The 18,807-nt window shown below is 43.6% G+C and overlaps 1 protein-coding gene across 15 annotated transcripts in view; it reads right to left on the bottom strand.

Annotated features, from left to right (window-relative positions):
• The window catches only part of GBF1 (golgi brefeldin A resistant guanine nucleotide exchange factor 1), a 126,432-nt gene extending 110,777 nt beyond the window's left edge, over positions 1 to 15,655 (bottom strand). For 4 of the 15 annotated variants that reach the window (XM_022568942.3, XM_022568939.3, XM_022568945.3 and 1 more), the window contains exons 1-2: positions 15,261 to 15,651; positions 1,337 to 1,445 (exon numbers count right to left, since the gene is read on the bottom strand). In XM_022568942.3, the coding sequence (XP_022424650.1) occupies positions 1,337 to 1,432 (96 nt within the window). In that variant the 5' untranslated portion in view covers positions 1,433 to 1,445; positions 15,261 to 15,651. Of the gene's footprint in view, positions 1 to 1,336; positions 1,446 to 12,439; positions 15,127 to 15,260 lie in introns of those variants that run through there. The other 11 variants (XM_089897297.1, XM_089897298.1, XM_089897296.1 and 8 more) reach the window with 7 other exon arrangements.
• Positions 15,656 to 18,807: the final 3,152 nt, after the last annotated feature.

Raw genomic sequence — 18,807 nt, 5'->3', positions numbered from 1 at the left:
TTCCCTAACCTCTTATCTCATAGAAGTACTCTGGGCTTACCTAAAACAGTACATCCTGAAATACTAAGCTTAATCTACACCATGACCATAGCACTCAAGCTACCATAGATTGCTAGGTCCTTTATATGTGCTATGGTCTGAATGTTTGTGTCCCCTCAAAACTTCTAGGTTGGGATTTCCCTGGCGACTTCCCAGTGGTTAAGACTCTGTGCTTCCACTTCAGGGGGCGCGGGTTTGATCCCTGGTTGGGGAACTAAGATCCCACATGCCACATGGCGCGGCCACAAAAAAAAAAAAACTTCTATGTTGAAATCCTAAGGTGGGTGATTAGGTCATGAGGGCAGATTCCTCATGAATGGAATTAATGCCCTTTATACAAGAGGCCCAAGAGTGCTCCCTTGCCCTTCTACCATGTGAGGATACGATGAGAAGTCTGAGACGCAGAAGAAGTCCCTCACCCGAGCATGCTGACATCCTGATCTTGAACTTCCAGCCCCCAGAAATAAATATCTGTTGTTTAAAGAAAAAAAAAAATCTGTTGTTTATAAGCTACCCAGTCTTTGGCATTTGGTTTTGGTTAGAGCATCCCAAACAGACTGAGACATACAGACTAAGATGTATGTATTATTCTATCTTTTCTATTTCTTCATAGTCATCATAATCACACACATTCATTTCTAAGACATTCCTGACTCCACTCGTACTTCTAATACAATCCACTTTTATAAATGAACGTAAGAAATTTCTAAACACACATATACATATTCACCAAGTTGGAAATGTCTAAACTTGATTTTACCATTGTACAAAAAACTGTCTTACACGACTGTACAAAAAACATCCTTGAACATACAAATGCAATAAAGAAAGTCCACTTTACAACAGGTAATCTTACTCATCTGATTGGCAAGATATGGTCTGCTCTATATAAGAAAAGTTGCTTAATTCCCAAGGAGTACCATTACCAAGCCATACTCCATGTATCAATAACTAACTGAAATGAATTTGATAGCTAATTATAGTTCTTGGGAATTAGAAGATAAGGAATCTTTCTGACATTTTTAGGCATATAAAAGAGATCCCAAGTGTTAGCTTAAGTTGTTTATGAAAACAGCTAGAAGAAAAATGGTATCATCTTTTGGCTTCCAGAGAAAAAAACGCAGCTTATAAATTTGACTCTAGTTGAAATAAAACAAAACGGTCCTTGAAACCCTTCTGAAAAACGCTGAATTCCTACTATTATCATTATTACCAGGAAATTGATTACTGTTTTAACCACGCACCAGATCCCCTACAGCAACTCAGTGACCAGGTTCTCTACCCACTGCCCACTTACCAGTGGAGTATGGGTGCTCCATCGCGCATTTCGTTTGATGGCCCCAACCACAATGCTAATTTCCCCTTGAATGATGTAAATATTTTTATCCACCATCCTGGCAAACCTACTGAAACAGTGAAGAGAAAAGCTAGTTAATATTTGGTTACCCAAGAGCACACCCATGCTTAAATCAGTACCTGATAAGGTCAGAACTACGATTTAACTTTTCAGTACCAAGATTTCCCACCTGTAATACTAAGATGGGATGAAGCCCTTCTTATGTTATGAATCCAACTACTTGGCTCTTCTAGAGGTCTCTGCAAGTTCAAGATACAACTCAAAAAGCATCACACCAGAAACTTTTCAAAGGCACCTCAACAACCTCTAACAAGCATGTCAAATTCTTCAAAGTCAACTGTCCCCCAAATCTCTCCTACGAATCATACAGATATGCAGATACATCCATGTTGCTAGTTTGTTAAAGAAGTATTTCAGATCTTCCTTTTGTTCTTCCTTTTTTATCAACTCAATAAATAATGAAGGTTTAAGTGAAAAGAAAAGAATGAAGGCTGTTAGAAAAATAGCCCTGGTTTGGAACCACAGTTACAATGTCAATTTATAGACTGCATCCATTCTGCCAAGTCAGCTCCAGAAAATTGGACAGTGGCAGTGATGCAACCTTTGAAAAGTTCTGAAAAGTCAAGTTCACTTGCTTATAGCAGGAAATCGCTAATAAGCAGACTGTAAGGTAGACTCTTCTTGGCATAGAGAAAACCCTAGGAACATGTAAAATCAACCTAATCACTTCCCATTGTTTAGAAATCCTCCTGAGAAAAGACAAAATTTTAAAAAACGAAAGGGATAGAAAGCAGGGTAGGGGAGACATACAGTTAGACAAACATTTATATCAGGCTCAAGGAAAATTAAAAAAGTAAGGCTAACAGAGTAAGGAAAGGAATTCCAAAAATATTTACTTAATAAGCACCTACTATGCATAAGGCATCTTTCAGAGTGCTAAGGATACAAAGCAAATAAGACATGGAAAGAGCTTCAGGCATACTGTGGAATGAAAAAAGAATTGTAATGCATGACTGTATGTTGCCAACTATGTAAAAACCAACCAACCAACCCACCTTACATAAAATACTAGATTTTTGTTTTCAAAAATATACCGTATTTAACATACAGTAAGATATAAAGAGAATATAACAACCAGTATCCAGATTAAGAACAGTACAACTGAAGTCTCTGTGTGTCCTCCCTAATTATATCCTTCTCTCTTTCATCTATAGGTCCCACTATTCTTTTTTTTATAAATTTATTTACTTATTTATTATTTTTGGCTGCGTTGGGTCTTTGTCGCTGCACACGGGCTTTTCTCTAGTTACGGCGAGTGGGGCCTACTCTTCGTTGTGGTGTGCGGGCTTCTCATTGGGTAGCTTCTCTTGTTGCAGAGCACGGGCTCTAGGCACGCGAGGTTCAGTAGTTGTGGCACTCGGGCTCAGTAGTTGCGGCTCGCGGGCTCTAGAGCGCAGGTTCATAGTTGTGGCACACAGGCTTAGTTGCTCTGCAGCATGTGGGATCCTCCTGGACCAGGGCTTGAACCTGTGTCCCCTGCATTGGCAGGCAGATTCTTAACCACTGTGCCACCAGAGAAGCCCTGGTCCCACTACTCTTAATCTGATGTTTATTAAACTTTTATGTTGCTTTATACTTTTACTTCATTGATATGTATCTCTAGACAATATGTATCATTCTGCGTATTTTTATATTTTGTATAATTAATATCATTTTGTATGTATTCTTCTGCAATTTGCCTTTTTCCCTTGAAACATTATGTTTGTGAGTCATCTATGTTGTTAACTATACTTAATGTATTTTGTACAGGCATATAAAGAGATACATAAACACAGAATAAAAGGTCTGGGCAGATGTACCCCAAACTCAACAATCATAGTCATCTCTAGAGAAGGTACTATGAAATCAGGGTGTAATCAGAGGATACTTAGCCTTATCCATATTTTAATTTTTTACAAGGAGAACATATTACTGTACCATCAATATAATTAAAAATTAATAATTATGAAAGAAATGATATACAATTTCTGCCCTTGAGGCATTTACAGAGTTCAGTAGGATCTAAAAGAAAACTGAGCCAGAGACATGGAAGGAAGAAAAGCACCCTGAAAGTAGCTCTATTTGCATATTTTTTACACAAGAAAGTGAGAAGAATGAAAACCACTATGATAAAGGAAAAAAGAACTGGTACAAATTTTGTCCAGGCCCATAACACCTCTCCCAATCCACAAGGGAACCCAACAAAAGACAACACTTATTTTAAAGACAATTTAAAGAAACAACTAGGTTACTCTCAGAAGACTAAATGCTCTAGAAACACAACAATGTTCTGTTCAATGAATAGATAAGATTCAATGATGAGAACGTACCACAATGAAGAGGAGGAGAACCAAGAAGTATAAGAAAGATAAACAAATTCAAAAATAAAGTATCAGGGGCTTCCCTGGTGGCGCAGTGGTTGAGAGTCCGCCTGCCAATGCAGGGGACACAGGCTCGTGCCCTGGTCCGGGAAGATCCCACATAACGCGGAGCAGCTGACGCCCGTGAGCCATAGCCGCTGAGCCTGCGCGTCCGGAGCCTGTGCTCCACAACGGGAGAGGCCACAACAGTGAGAGGCCCGCGTACAGCAAAAAAAAAAAAAAAAAAAAAAAGTATCAGAAAAGAAAAGATAAAATCTCTAGTATCTCTCCTTCCTTAAATTATTTAGGCAAGATGAATATGCTCTAGATCTCTGGAATTTTTTTTAATACACGTTACATTTTATTTTATTTATTTATTTTTATATATTTATTTTGGCTGCATCGGGTCTTAGTTGCAGCATGCAGAATCTTCGTTGCAGCATGCATGATCTTTTGTTGTGGCGTGCAGGCTTCTCTCTAGTTGTGACACGCAGGCTCTAGAGCACGTGGGCTCTGTAGTTTGCGGCACACAGGCTCTCTAGTTGAGGTGTGCAGGCTCAGTAGTTAAGGCACGCAGGCTTAGCTGCCCTGTGGCGTGTGGGATCCTAGTTCCCCAACCGGGGATCAAACCCATGTCCCCCGCATTGGAAGGCAGATTCTTAACCACTGGACCACCAGGGAAGTTCCTGGAAGGTTTTTTTTAAGAAACTCCTAACAACATGGGGAGGGGGAAGGGTAACCTGGGACAAAGTGAGAGAGTGGCGTGGACTTATGTATACTACCAAATGTAAAATAGGTAGCTAGTGGGAAGCAGCCACATAGCACAAGGAGATCAGTTCAGTGCTTTGTGACCACCTAGAGGGGTGGGATAGGGAGGGTGAGAGAGAGACGCAAGAGGGAGGAGATATGGGGATATATGTATATGTACAGCTGATTCACTCTGTTATAAAGCAGAAACTAACACACCGTTGTAAAGCAGTTATACTCCAATAAAGATGTTAAGGGACTTCCCTGGTGGCACAGAGGTTGGGAGTCCACCTACCATTGCAGGGGACACATTGCAGGGCGGGTTCGAGCCCTGGTCTGGAAAGATCCCACATGCCATGGAGCAACTAAGCCCGTGCGCCACAACTACTGAGCCACATGCCACAACTACTGAAGCCCGCACGCCTAGAGCCTGTGTTCCGCAGCAAGAGAAGCCACCGCAATGAGAAGCCCGCGCACCACAACAAAGAGCAGCCCCTGCTCACTGCAACTAGAGAAAGCCCGTACAGCAATGAAGACCCAACGCAGCCAAAAATTAATTAATTAATTTTTTTTAAAAAAAGAAAGAAACTCCTAACAGAGGCTGCCTCCAGAGAAAGGAACTGGGGAACAGTGGTGAGAGGAAGACTTATTTTTCTCTGCATATTCTTTGGTACTTTTTGAATTCTGTGTCACATACATATATTACCTATTTTTAAATTTTAATTAACAGATTTTTTTAATGAGTAGGCACTACAGAAAAGTAGTTGTATTATTCCATGTATAAATGATTAAGAGCAGCAATCAAAGTTAATTAACTAACAAACATTTATTTCAGTCAACCAGATATTACTTAGCACATGCTAAGCAAAATGCTAGACAGAGTCATACAGAATTGTCCCTACCCACCCACAAGGAATTTATAATCTAGTAGATTAAACACATACATCTACACACAAACCCATACATATCTCCAATACATAAGTGATACACAGTGTCACAGTAGTGAAGCAAAGAAAATTATTTCTGGCAGAGGACCCTGGAAAGGCAAATGAAAGACAGGATTCAAACAGTCAAAAACACAAGGAGAGAATGGCAAGAGTAAAGGCTTATTGGTAGGAAAATGCAATATGTATTTAGGGGGTCATGATTATTCCAGACTTGTTGGAACATTATTCCTAGGAGAATAATAGCATGTAAAGCTAGAAAAGCAAGTTGTAGGGGGAGCATATCATGGAGGGCTTTCAATATATATAGTACATATACAGACTACCTATCATTGTAAAAAATATTTTGGGGGGCCTGGAGGGGGCCACTATAAAATAAGAATATTTAATTTCTCTCTTTTTTTTTTTTTTGGCTGTGCTGCGCGGCATGTGGGATCTTAGTTTCCCAACCAGGGATCAAACCCGCGCCCCCTGCAGTGGAAGTGCAGAGTCTTAACCACTGGACCACTGGGGAAGCCCGTTTAATTTCTCTTTTAAAGAACTAAGAGAATGAGAGAAAACACCTATACTGAGAACAACACAGCAACAAGTAAATAACAACAACACTACACTACAAATTGCAAACAAAAGTGTCAACAGGACTTAACTGAGATCTAATAGGATCTACATGCTATTTGGAAGGCTTTCTGGAGGAAATAAATTTTGAACTGGGATACCAACTGAAATAATCAACCTAACACTCAATCAAAATTCATTAGGCATCAGAAGCTAACAATTTTCTAAGATAGCGAAGATCTAAGCAAAAAATCACTGTCTTAAGTTTCTTAGTAAAAAAGAAACATCTCAGGAATAAAGAGGAATTATTTTCAAGGGCTACGCAGAGTTGCCTAATCTCCCTCCAAGCCTCTGAGCATGTCTCCTCACCCAAGAATCTCCCAAGGGAATTTGTCCTTGATGCTCAAATGGGAAGCTCCAATGAACCACTTGCTGTCTGGTAGCCAATGACCTAGAACCCCTTGCCATAAGGTCACAAAGGCCGGCAGAGACCTCATGAGTATGGTAGAAAAGAACTTAAGGTTTACCTTTTATCAGAAATAATATGAGAAGGAATGACCAAATACACACCAATGAATATCCCCCAGCCAAATAAGCTAGTGGTTTATCTGCTCAGAGACTGCGAGCAACATATATTCTTTGAAAGCACGATCTGTTTAAAGCTGGGCCTATAGGATTACAATGGTGCTTTGCTGCATTCTGCAACTGGCAACTCCCTCTAGATCTAAACAAAAGCAGGAGAAACAGAAACAATAAATTGGATCCTTCACGGAATACCAAAAATTCTCTTTAGAATGAGTTAAAGACTTAAATGTAAAAAAGCAAAACCTGAAAACTTTTAGAATATAAGAGGGTGTTCCCTGGTGGTCTAGTGGTTAGGATTTAGTGCTTTCACTGCCATGGCTCAGGTTTAATCCCTGGCTGGGGAACTGAGATCCCACAAGCCACATGGCGTGGCCAAAAAAATATATGAGAATACTTTTATAATCTCAGCATAGGGGAGACGTACCTAAATAGGAAACAAAAAGCAGAACCCATAAAAAAAAAACTGGTAAATTAAACCATGTTAAAATTAAAGACATTTATTCAAAAGACACCATAAAAAAGAGGAAAAGATAAATCACAAACTGGGAGAAAATATATGTAACACATATAATAAAGAAGAATGGATAAAGAAGATGTGGTACATATATACAACGGAATATTACTCAGCCATAAAAAAGGAACGAAATTGGGTCATTTGTAGAGACATGGATGGACCTAGAGACTGTCATACAGAGTGAAGTAAGTCAGAAAGAGAAAAACGAATAACATATTAACACATATATATGGAATCTGAAAAAAATGGTATAGACGATCTTATTTACAAAGCAGAAATAGAGACATAGAGAAAAAAACGTATGGATACCAAGGGGGAAAGGGGCTGCGGGTGGGGGTGGGGGGATGAGCTGGGAGATTGGGATTGACATATATACACTATTGATACTATGTATCAAATAGATAACTTCTGAGAACCTACTATATAGTACAGAGAACTCTATCAATGCTCTGTGGTGACCTAAATGGGAAGGAAATCCAAAAAAAGAGGGGATATATGTATATGTATAGCTAATTCACTTTGCTGTACAGTAGAAACTAACACAGTATTGTAAAGCAACTATAATCCAATAAAAATTAAAAAAAAAAGAAGCAATATCCATAATATAACTGCTACAAAACTATAAGGATAGACATATAAACCCTCCCCAAAACTGGCAACAGACATGAACAGGCATTTCACAGAATAAGGAAAATACAAACAGTAAATATATCTACAAAAAGATTATGAGCTTCATTAATAGTCAATAAAATTACAAAATAAGATTATTAATGAGAAACCATTTTACACCTCCAAAATAGCACAAAATTTTAATTTGACAATACCAAAAGTTGGTAAAAATACAGACCAAGTGGCTGTTGAGTCTGTAAATTGATACAACTCATTTGGATAACAATTTGGCATTATCTTGCAAAGCTGAAGAAGTTCATATGCTATACCTCAGCAATTCCACTGCTAAGACTATACCCCAGGGAAATGAACAAAAAATTTACAACAGTTGGCTAAGGGGAGGGGAGACGTGACTAATAGGGAAGGGCATACCCACTGCCCCAGTTTTGGTAATGTTCTATTTTTAAGCTGGGTTGGGGACACTGATGTCCCTTATATGCTGTATAAACCCTAACCCTTACTCATTCCATCCAAAAGTCAATGAGAGAATCAGAATACCACAGTGGTATTCCTGACTGTTATTACCTGTATGATCTTAGCCAAGTTTCTTAGCCTCTCTGATTCCCAGTTTACAGTTCTGCATTGCATAATGGAGATAGTACCTCCTCACCCATTTGTTGTAAGGCCTGGCATGCTATTAGGAATATTAAAACCCAAAAAAAGGTTGGCTGTTATTATGATAATGCCTGCTCTGTTAAGTCGTCCCTGGCTAACCCACTCCCCCAGAGAGTATTAGTACTCCTTTTTTGTCACCCCATGGCACAGTACATACCTCTATTTAAACATATCTTATACTCATTTATAATTATTTATTTAACCTCTCTCTCCCATGAGTCTATGAGCATCTCAGAAAGAGACCATAATTTATCACCTTTTTATCCTCAATGCCTTATAGTAAGAAAAATGATAAATACTGAATGAACAAATGAATAACTGAAAGAATATCAAGATTGACTCTTCAGTATTGGTACAGCTCACATCCACCTCTTGTGAGAACAATTACTTCATAGAAGACAAGGACTCTAAGCCAGGCAGGCAAACCTTCTTTCTGTATTCCATGTTTGTTTCTGTACTAGAAGTTACAAATCTTCCATATTAGGCACTCTATGGACAAAAAGAACCCACATTTATCCACCAGTCAAATCATAATGCTTCTGTTTTCACATGTATCTTCCTGAAGTCTTCTCATATGCTATTTGCATGTTCACATTTCTTCTGTGATATACAATTCTTTATGTAATTGTCCATTCTTCCCATATGTATATATGTGTCTTATTTTCTTTGGTTCTAAATAGATTATTAGTGCTCGCTTCGGCAGCACATATACTAAATAGATTATTAGTAGACCATTAAGTTATTTTTTTTCTTCATTGCTTAAAAGTTGTTCTTATTCAATTAGAAATTAGATTCTCCAAAGGCAAAGACTCAGGTTTTTTTTCTTTTTCATGGTGCTTTGATGTCTAATACAGAGCTATGTAAACCACGAAAACCCTGATGGGCTTTCTGAGAGGAAAGAAGGTACCAGGGAGCTGAACAACCATCAGCTGGCCCTTCTGAGGTTTATTTTCACTCGATCTCTCAAACATCCCAGAGAAGCACCAAAGACACAGAGTTTTTAAGGTTTCCAGAGCTAGACAAGGAACGTGCCATAGTTCTGTGTTTTGTTGAGAGTGACCCAAAATTACTAAACTAGTAAACAACTTGCTGGACTCAAGAAATTTACTCAAAGGGTGGAGGTAAGAGAAAATCAAACCAAGAAAAAAGCTGGTGCCCTGACAGGATACAACTGGAAAATCCTCCCAACCTGATAATCAGGTGACCAGTGTACCTCAGCTCTGCCATTCCCCCTCCTCCCTCTATGGAGATTCTGAGGTTATCCCAAGAATTATATGCAAGGTGAGCTACTGAGATAAGCTCAAAGTTGTCCAAAGATGCCCCTTCTGCCAGCTTGGAGATGAAAAATGAAACAAGACTTCTTTCCCCCACTCATCTTTTAACCACTCAGGGCACCCAACATGACAACTAATGGTGAAAGTTGGCAGAGTACGACAAAGATTAAAAAGTGAGCCTGGTGGGCTTCCCTGGTGGCTCAGTGGTTAAGAATCCGCCTGCCAATGCAGGGGACACAGGTTCAAGCCCTGGTCCGGAAAGATCCCACATGCCGCGGAGCAACTAAGCCCATGTGCCACAACTACTTAGCCTATGCTCTAGAGCCCACGAGCCACAACTACTGAGCCCATGCACCGCAACTATTGAAGCCCACGTGCCTAGAGCCCATGCTCTGCAACAAGAGAGGCCACCGCAATGAGAAGCCCACACACTGCAAAGAAGAGCAGTCCCCGCTCGCTGCAACTAGAGAAAGCCCAGGGGCAGCAATGAAGACCCAAAGCAGCCATAAATAAATAAATAAATCTATTAAAAAAAAAAAGTGAGCCTGGGGACTTCCCTCATGGCCCAGTGGTTAAGAATCCGCCTTCCAATGCAGGGAACATGGGTTCGATTCCTGGTCGGAGAACTAAGATCCCACATGCTGTGGGGCAACTAAGCCCGTGTGCTCTAGAGCCTGCGTGCCACAACTGGAGAGCCCATGTGCCACAATTAGAGAGCCCGTGCACTGCAACTACTGAGCGTGTGCACTCTGCAGCCTACACGCCAAAACTAGAGAGAAGCCTGCACACAGCGAAGAGCCTCCGTGCCGCAACGAAAGATCCTGCGTGCTGCAACTAAGACCCAACACGGCCAAATAAAAAAATAAATAAAAAGAACCCCCCCATATCGTTCTTTAAAAAACAAAAAAGTGAGTCTGGAGGACTTCCCTGGTGGCACAGTGGTTAAGAATCCGCCTGCGGGCTTCCCTGGTGGTGCAGTGGTTAAGAATCCGCCTGCCAATGCAGGGGACACAAGTTCGAGCCCTGGTCCAGGAAGATCCCACATGGCACGGAGCAACTAAGCCCATGCACCACAACTACTAAGCCTGTGCTCTAGAGTCCGCAAGCCACAACTACTGAGCCTGCATGTCACAACTACTGAAGCCCGTGCACCTAGAGCCCATGCTCCGCAATGAGAAGCCTGCACACTGCAACACAGAGTAGCCTCCCACTCGCCACAACTAGAGAAAGCCCGCATGAAGCAACAAAGACCCAACGCAGCCAAAAATAAATAAATAAATAAATAAAAAGGAAAAAAAAGTGAGTCTGTATGATTTACGTAGAGAATTGCAGTGATTAAGTCTCATAAGGCCTGCCCGTTTTGTATATCAGGGGTCATCCTCCACTGTCATCAGGCAGAATCTAGTCCACAGACATACATTTTTCCTCCTGTAAAAGGTTTTTAAATAATTTAACTAGTTGCCAACAGTTTAAAACACAATGATCTGAATTCCCAGTTTGTCTTGAAAAATAGGAAGAATGGTCATACTGTGCCCACATTCCAGTACACTACAGTCACTACTACATCCTAATACATTCCCTCCTGGCTCACTTCCCTCATTTACATTACCTGCCTGATACTCAGGCATTTGAGCTTGTAATCCCTGCTTTATTTACATGATGGCAACAAATCATTACTTCCATGATCACATCCACTGCAACTGGGGTCCCAAATCACCACAGTGCCCTATTACATTTTCATTTAATTTAAACAACTGCTGTGGAACACACTGAAATACAGAAAAAGAGGAACAGTAAAAACTAAACACCTGCCAATTACATTTACAAAGCTCTTCCAGCCAGAGATAAAATGAACCTCCCTTTCTCCCTTCAACTCAACTCCACAATTACCCCAACAGCAGAATCACTCTAATTAGTCACCTTGAACCACAGGGACAGACTGTGATCAGCCAACAGAAGTGGTGTAAAAAGACTAGGCTGATCCTTCCAGTGAGTACTGTATAAATACAATGGGTCTCCTCAAAAGCAGGAGCTGTGTCTTTTTCCTCTCCAGCTGCTCACACTAGCCAGTCTAAGTACCCCATCAATGAAGTTATTATCTAAAAGTAGCAGTCATTCTGCCTTCTGGAACACGGGGAAGTGAACTAGTAGTGTAACTCTGAGAACTTCGAGTTCAGCTGGGATTGGTGCCCAGCTACTCATGAGGAGATGTGCCTACAACCTGAGTTCCGACTGTGCCAATGAGCATCAACGTCAAGGTTAGAACATACTGTCTACCACCACCTTTAAAAAGAAGCTGGAAAAAAAAAAAAAAAGAAGCTTAAATACTTAAATACAAGTCTTGTAGGAAAAACAAATTTTCTGATCTGGGATGGGGGCTGGGAGTAAAGAACTATTCCTATCCAGAAAATGACTTTTCAAAGTAAGAAAAGGTAAAATCTTGTTGCCTGACTTAACCTCCAGGCCCAACTGAAAAGATGCTGAACTGGTCACACTATCAACCCAAAGACTAGACTGCCTATTACGCAAAGCATTATCAACTCAACAGGGCTCAACAGGGTATATCAACCCAGATGAGAAAGGCAGACCCATCAAACCTGGATACTTCCCGAGATGACTATGTCATTTCATTAGCCATTCTAAATTACTTTTTTGGAAATTCTACAATATAGATCAGCAAGTTAAAATGCAAACAGTTTCCTATACCATTTCCACCTCACTTACTTTATTTATTTACTTACTTTCTTATTTATTTATTTATGGCTGTGTTGGGTCTTCGATGCTGCGCACGGGCTCTCTCTAGTTGCGGCTAGCAGAGGCTACTCTTCGTTGCGGTGCACAGGCCTCTTGTGTGGCCTCTCTTGTTACGGAGCACAGGCTCTAGGCACACGGGCTTCATTAGTTGCAGCACTCAGGCTCAGTAGTTGCGGCACGCAGGCCCTAGATTGTGCAGGCTTCAGTAGTTGTGGAGCATGGGCTGAGCAACTGTGGCTTGCGTGCTCTACAGCGCAGGCTCAGCAGTTGTGGCCCATGGGCTTAGCCGCTCCACAGCATGTGGGATCTTCCTGGACTAGGGATCAAACTTGTGTCCCCTGCACTGGCAGGCGGATTCTCAACCACTGCACCACCAGGGAAGTCCCACCCCATTTATTTTAAATCAATAAGTATCAATACAGCAACCTAAATGTCCATAAACAGATGAATGGATAAAGAAGATGTGGTACATATATACAATGGAATATTACTCAGCCATAAAAAGGAACAAAATTGGGTCATCTGCAGAGACGTGGATGGACCTAGAGACTATCATACAAAGTGAAGTAAGTCAGAAAGAGAAAAATAAATATCGTATATTAACACATATATGTGGAATCTAGAAAAATGGTACAGATGAACCTATTTGCAAGGCAGGAATAGAGACACAGATGTAGAGAACAAATGTGTGGACACGGGGTGGGGGAAGGGGGGTGGGATGAATTGGGAGATTGGGATTGACATATATGCACTACCATGTGTAAAAGAGATAGCTAGTGGGAACCTGCTGTACAGTGCAGGGAGCTCAGCTGGGTGCTATGTCTTGACCTAGATGGGTGGGATGGGGGTGTGGGAGGGAGGCCCATAGAGGGAGGCAATATATGCATACATAATATATACATATAGCTGATTCACTTCCTTGTACAGCAGAAACTAACACAACACTGTAGAGCAACTATACCCCAATTAAAAAAAAAAAACAATATAAACAATGCTATCTCCCCTACCAACGTGCGCGTGCACACACACACACAACTTCAGGAGAGCAGAGTTTAGTCACTCTAGAACCTAGATAGTTTTCCCTTCTAACACAATGAGGTTTTGATCCTCCTTATTACTACCTCACCATGCAAAAGTCCTGACTGCCAGGGCTAGAATCAGGCCACAAGTCAGGATCACATACTAGAACTAATCCTAGGGGGGCTTCCTTGGTGGTGCAGTGGTAAAGAGTCTGCCTGCCAATGCAGGGGACATGGGTTCAAGCTCTGGTCCAGGAAGATCCCACATGCTGCGGAGCAACTAAGCCCGTGCGCCACAACTACTGAGGCTGCACTCTACAGCCCACGAGCCACAACTACTGAGCCCACGTGCCGCAACTACTGAAGCCTGTGAACCTAAAGCCTGTGCTCCACAGCAAGAGAAGCCACCGCGATGAGAAGCCCGCGCACCGCAACGAAGAGTAGCCCCCGCTCGCCACAACTAGAGAAAAGCCCACGCGCAGCAATAAAGACCCAGTGCAGCCAAAAATAAAATAAATAGGCACAGATAACACTTATTGAGTGTCCACTATATGCTGAAAAGCATTCAGGTTGACATGCTCTAGCTAGACTGGTGCACATACATTGCTACTGCTTTTAAGAAACGCATAAACTGAACAGAGCAATCCCCAAATGGACCTTTCCATTTGCGTCCTCCACAGGGCTCAGAGGAGTGCCTTGTGTACCTAATTTAAAGGCATACAAATTTCTATGTCGTGTATTAAAAGACACTGTACCTACACTCTTCCTCATTTTTAAAGGCATTCTTTACCCTTGAGGGACTTTTATAGCTTTACAATACAGCAGTTTATCAAAGATCATCATAGTGCCATAAACTATACTTTTGGGGTTATGTTCCATCATTCACTCTGCAGCCCTGACCCTACCACTTTTTATTTGACTGAACACCTCTCATGACTCTTCTTACCCACTAAAAATAACAGGCCAAAGTACCAACTTCACAGGTATTCAAATCCCTCTCTGCTCTCGTCCAAATATGTCATAATAGAGTGGCTTCCTTGTGACTGAACTTCATCTCCTTAGGCCAAGTGAAGGCCTGGGGAGGAAATGCCAACCAAGAACATACACCAGAAGAGAATATTACACAATATAAAAGATCGTGTAAAAGAAAAAACAGGCTCAGAAGATAAGTCCAGTGTTTACATACAGTCCCAGACTGGCAGGTGAGCAGCCCCATAAAAGGAAAGCCTTCTCTTAGCCCAGGTCCCCAGGAGGCTGGCCTCAGTCCTTCCACACCTTTTCTCACTACCTGGTCTAGGTTGCATTAGTTCATCATCATTAATGAAGCAGTTCAGCTGAATTAATGAGGCAGTCACACAGAAGTGGGCGCTGCACAAAATCTGGAGAGACTCTCATATCTAAGGTCTAAAAATCAATCCTGAAAAGTAGATACAATACTCTTCAGATTTGCTTTCAGCTTCTGAGGACTGAAGTCTTTAGGATGCAAAAAGCTCCAGAAGAGAGAAACTGAAAGCTAGGTTAAGCCGAGAAACACAGGGAGGATTCCGGTACCCGCAAGGGTTGAAAAGCCAGAGTTGAAGTCGTCCCTCCGGCGGCAGGGGCCTGACCTTTGCCCCCTACACCTCTCCCAGTTCCCTCCCACAGCAATCTCTCCCTCGTCTCGTTCCTGCCCCTGCGTCCTTAACCCACCCCGGCTCATTCAGTTTAAGGGCCCTCCTCCTCTTATTCCCTCTCGCTATGTCAGGGCGGCCTTCACGACACTGGAACTCTAAGAAGAGACTTCGCTGACCTGTCAGCGGATCCAAAATGGCGGGGCCTAGTCCCAGGACCGGCAGCCGCTGCTCATGTCCAGCCCGGGCCCCGAAGGCGTCCCCGAGCGGCTCTCCCGGCTCTGGTGGCAGATGGGAGCAGGGAAGAAGCCCTTTTCTGGGAGTTGAGGCCGAAGTCAAGGCCCGCAGAGTCAGTCAGGAAGAGTCGGCCGGAACGGGCGGCGGAGCCGGCTACCTTCCCTGTCAGCTCACTGACGTGGTAACTAGCCTCAGTCTAGCCCGCTGCCTGGTCACTGCGCGAGCCCTGCCGCGCACAGCCAATCATAGGTTTGCATCGTGAAAAGCGGCATTCCAGCAATCCAATCGAAGAAAGGAAATTGGCTTCGGGAGGCGGGTAGTGCCTAAAGAGGCGAGATTACAAGAGAAAGAAAAGGGTAGGCAGGGAATAACCAACGGATATGAGGACTCTCTGAGTGACAATACTGAGAAACCAATAAAAAAGGAGAAAGTGCGCTGGGCAGTTGGAGAGGTGGAGTTAGGTAGAGTTCGGTTGCAGTGCACGGTTTGGCAGTGGCTGCTGGGCATTATGGGGAAGAAAGCTACGACTTGCTGGAAAGGGGGCGGAGTCCTTTTTGAGAGCCTGAGTGGACGACCCTACTACCCCTAAGCGCAAGCCCGCTGCCACTCCCTATTAAAGTCACCTGGGCCAATACCGTGACCCTTGAGGGATCATTTCCTTTCTAGGCAGTTCTGAGCTCCTTCCAGGATGGAGGGAGCAATCTATTCCAACCTCCCTTCCCCCACCGTCGCGTCTGCTTGCCCTGTTTGGCTTCTCATAAATGAGTCTGTCCCATCCCAACTTTGTTTCTATGTCTTGTGCCCCATTCCTATCATCCTGAAATAGAGACAATGGGAGGTGACAAAAAGCTTGGATATCTAATCCAGGTCCTTTCATTTTACAGAGCAGGAAATTGAATCCCAGAATGGAAAGATGGCCCCCACCATCTGTATAGCTAGTTAATGACAGAGCAGAGAAACAAACCTAGGTGTCCTCACCCCCAGTCCAGCTCTCTTTTTCACTGCCCATCGATACCTCTTATGCTTTAGTTTATCAGACTGTGACTCCCAGCTCTGACCATCATCCTAAGCCTTGGACACTCTTTACCTACCTAGAAAAAAGATAATCACACAGGTTATTCCACATCACCACTGACAGGAAACTGCAGCCTTTCCTGAAGCCTTAGAAATGCTGAGAGGCCTGAGGGCAAGACACCCACCGCAGTCTTCACTCTCCTGCCCCCAGCTGCCTCTCCCCTGGCAAAAGATGATAGAGGTTGCTAGGATATTTAGAATTACCTAGAAGTGAGAGTGTGTAGAAAGAGGACAGAAGGATGAGTTTTCTCCTTGCAGATTGAATGGTGGAATTCCCAGCCCAACTGCTGGAATAAATCCCAGTGTCCCTGCAGACCTGAAGAGACTGCTAGGAGACAATGAAAAAAGATACCAACTCTCTCCCCATTTCCTCCCATTTATGGATGACTCAAGTCCAGGGAAGCTCCATTCCTAACCCCATAGGACTGTGGTCTCAAAACCAGACATCCAAAGACCATCCTTGTGCTAGAATCCTCTAATACCAAGAAACCATCAGGCCTGAAATCAGAATTGAAGAACTCCTTAACAGCTTCCTGTACCTGCATGTTGGGCTCCTGATCTCTGGGTCCAGCTGAGGATCTTGCCTCTTTCACCCAACGAGAGTCAGGGGCAGAGGATACAACCACCATAGCACATCTTTCTAGCCCACCTCTGAGCCATTTTCCACCTTCATTTGAAAACTGGGATTTGGTCTCCTGGGCTCATCTCAGATTGAGAGGTCCTGCATAACCAACTGAAAAATCTTTTAAGTGGGACAAAACTCCCTACTACCCTATCTCCACTCCTACATACCTCCAGAAATCAATCAACCTAAAAGTATGAATGGAATTGTGTGTTAGAGATAAGGAGGAGAGAGATGACAATGTCCCAGCCCCTTCTAACCTCCAACATCTTACCAGACAAAACATCTCCCTCTCAGATTTTAGTACTGAGTATCTACATCATGCCTAGGAATAGAAAGATGAGGAAGACATGGTCCTTGCCCTCCTAAATCTTAGCATCATAGGGGACAACACATAAGCTGATCTCTTCCATATCATGGGTGGGGTAATAGAGATACACACAGCAGGGCTGGGGGAGCAAGAGACTACACATCTGGCTAACGTGGGAATTCAGGAAAGGCTTCCCAGAGAGAATGAGGCCTGAGTGGAGCTTAGGGGGATGAGTAGGAGTTGACAAAATGAAGACTGGTTAGAAATATGTTACTGTCAGAGGTGTGCAGAAAACCACTAGGAGCCTGGAGATTAAGACAGGGTCAGGTCCTGAAAGTCTGCTGTGCCACGCAACAGAGCTTAGCCTTTATCCTGAGGGCAAACAGGAGCCACTGAAGGGTTTTAAGCAAAGACATGACTGGTCAGATTCACCTTAGGAGTATATTATATAATAGGGCTTAGGGCCCTCAGGGACACCCTAGAAACCCAGCCTGACTCCACATGTTGCTTGGGACATCTGTCCTATCCCTTGCAACTCCCTAACCTGCAAGCACCAAGGCCATACCTTGCCCACAGAACTGAATTTGGTATCACCAAGGAGCAGGTAGCCCTGGTAAGGCTGGGAGAACATAGCTTGTGTGAGACAAGAGTGCAGACTGACAGGGAACTTGCCCAGGCCTCTGAGGAGTGCCCAGCCCAAGCCCTGAGAACCAGCTAGAACCTCTTTTAATTTTGCGGGGGGAGGGGGAGTAAGGGAGTCATAGTTGAGTTACTTGTCCAAGGTCACTCAGTGATGTTGCAGCTGGTGGCAGGGTTAGAATGCTGTTTTAGTTTGTCGCACTCCAAACTCTGCTTTCTCCACGAAGCCACCTTCCTTGGAGGAGAGGAAAAAAGGGCTGGGGTGGGGATGGGGATGGGGGGGCGGGGGCGCAGCCGAGAAGAGGAAGAGAGAAAAATGCAAGGAAAAAAGGAAAAAGAGGATCAGAAAGAGAAATTAGTCTTTCGAAGTGGCAGGGGAGGGAGGAGTGAGACAAACAGCAGGAGCAGAGGGGTGGCGGAGAAAATAAAAGAGGAAAGAAAGGCGAGACGTGGGAGGATTGGAGCAGAGACAAAAGGGCAGAGAGACAGACAGCGACAAGTGGAGAAAAACGCCGAAACTTGAGCGGCAACGAAGTCTGAGCGCTGAAACCCCACGGCCTCTCCCGGCCCGTGCGCCCTCCCACCTGGTCCTATCCCCCAGCACCGTTCCAGTTCGCTCGGTGTGGCGGCCTGGTCCCACCTCGCCGCCGACCGGCCCCGGTTCCGCGGGGATACCCGGTCCACTCTACGCTCGCCCGCTCGGTTCCGCCAAAATGTTCTTCAGCAGCGCCGTTTCAGCCACGTGGGGAGGGGCGTGGTCCAGTTGCTGAGGAGCGCCTCCGATTGGCTAGGGGGCGGGGTTCCTGGCGGCGCGCCGGCCGGACCACCCCCCTGAAGGCGGGGC

This window comes from Delphinapterus leucas, chromosome 16 (assembly GCF_059928025.1).
Source record: "Delphinapterus leucas isolate spDelLeu-1000000601 "Yukka" chromosome 16, BTC_Dleu_Yukka2, whole genome shotgun sequence".
Classification (NCBI taxonomy): Eukaryota; Metazoa; Chordata; class Mammalia; order Artiodactyla; family Monodontidae; genus Delphinapterus; species Delphinapterus leucas.
Note: the sequence above shows the minus strand (reverse complement) of the source record. Positions and strands in the feature narration are given on the sequence as shown.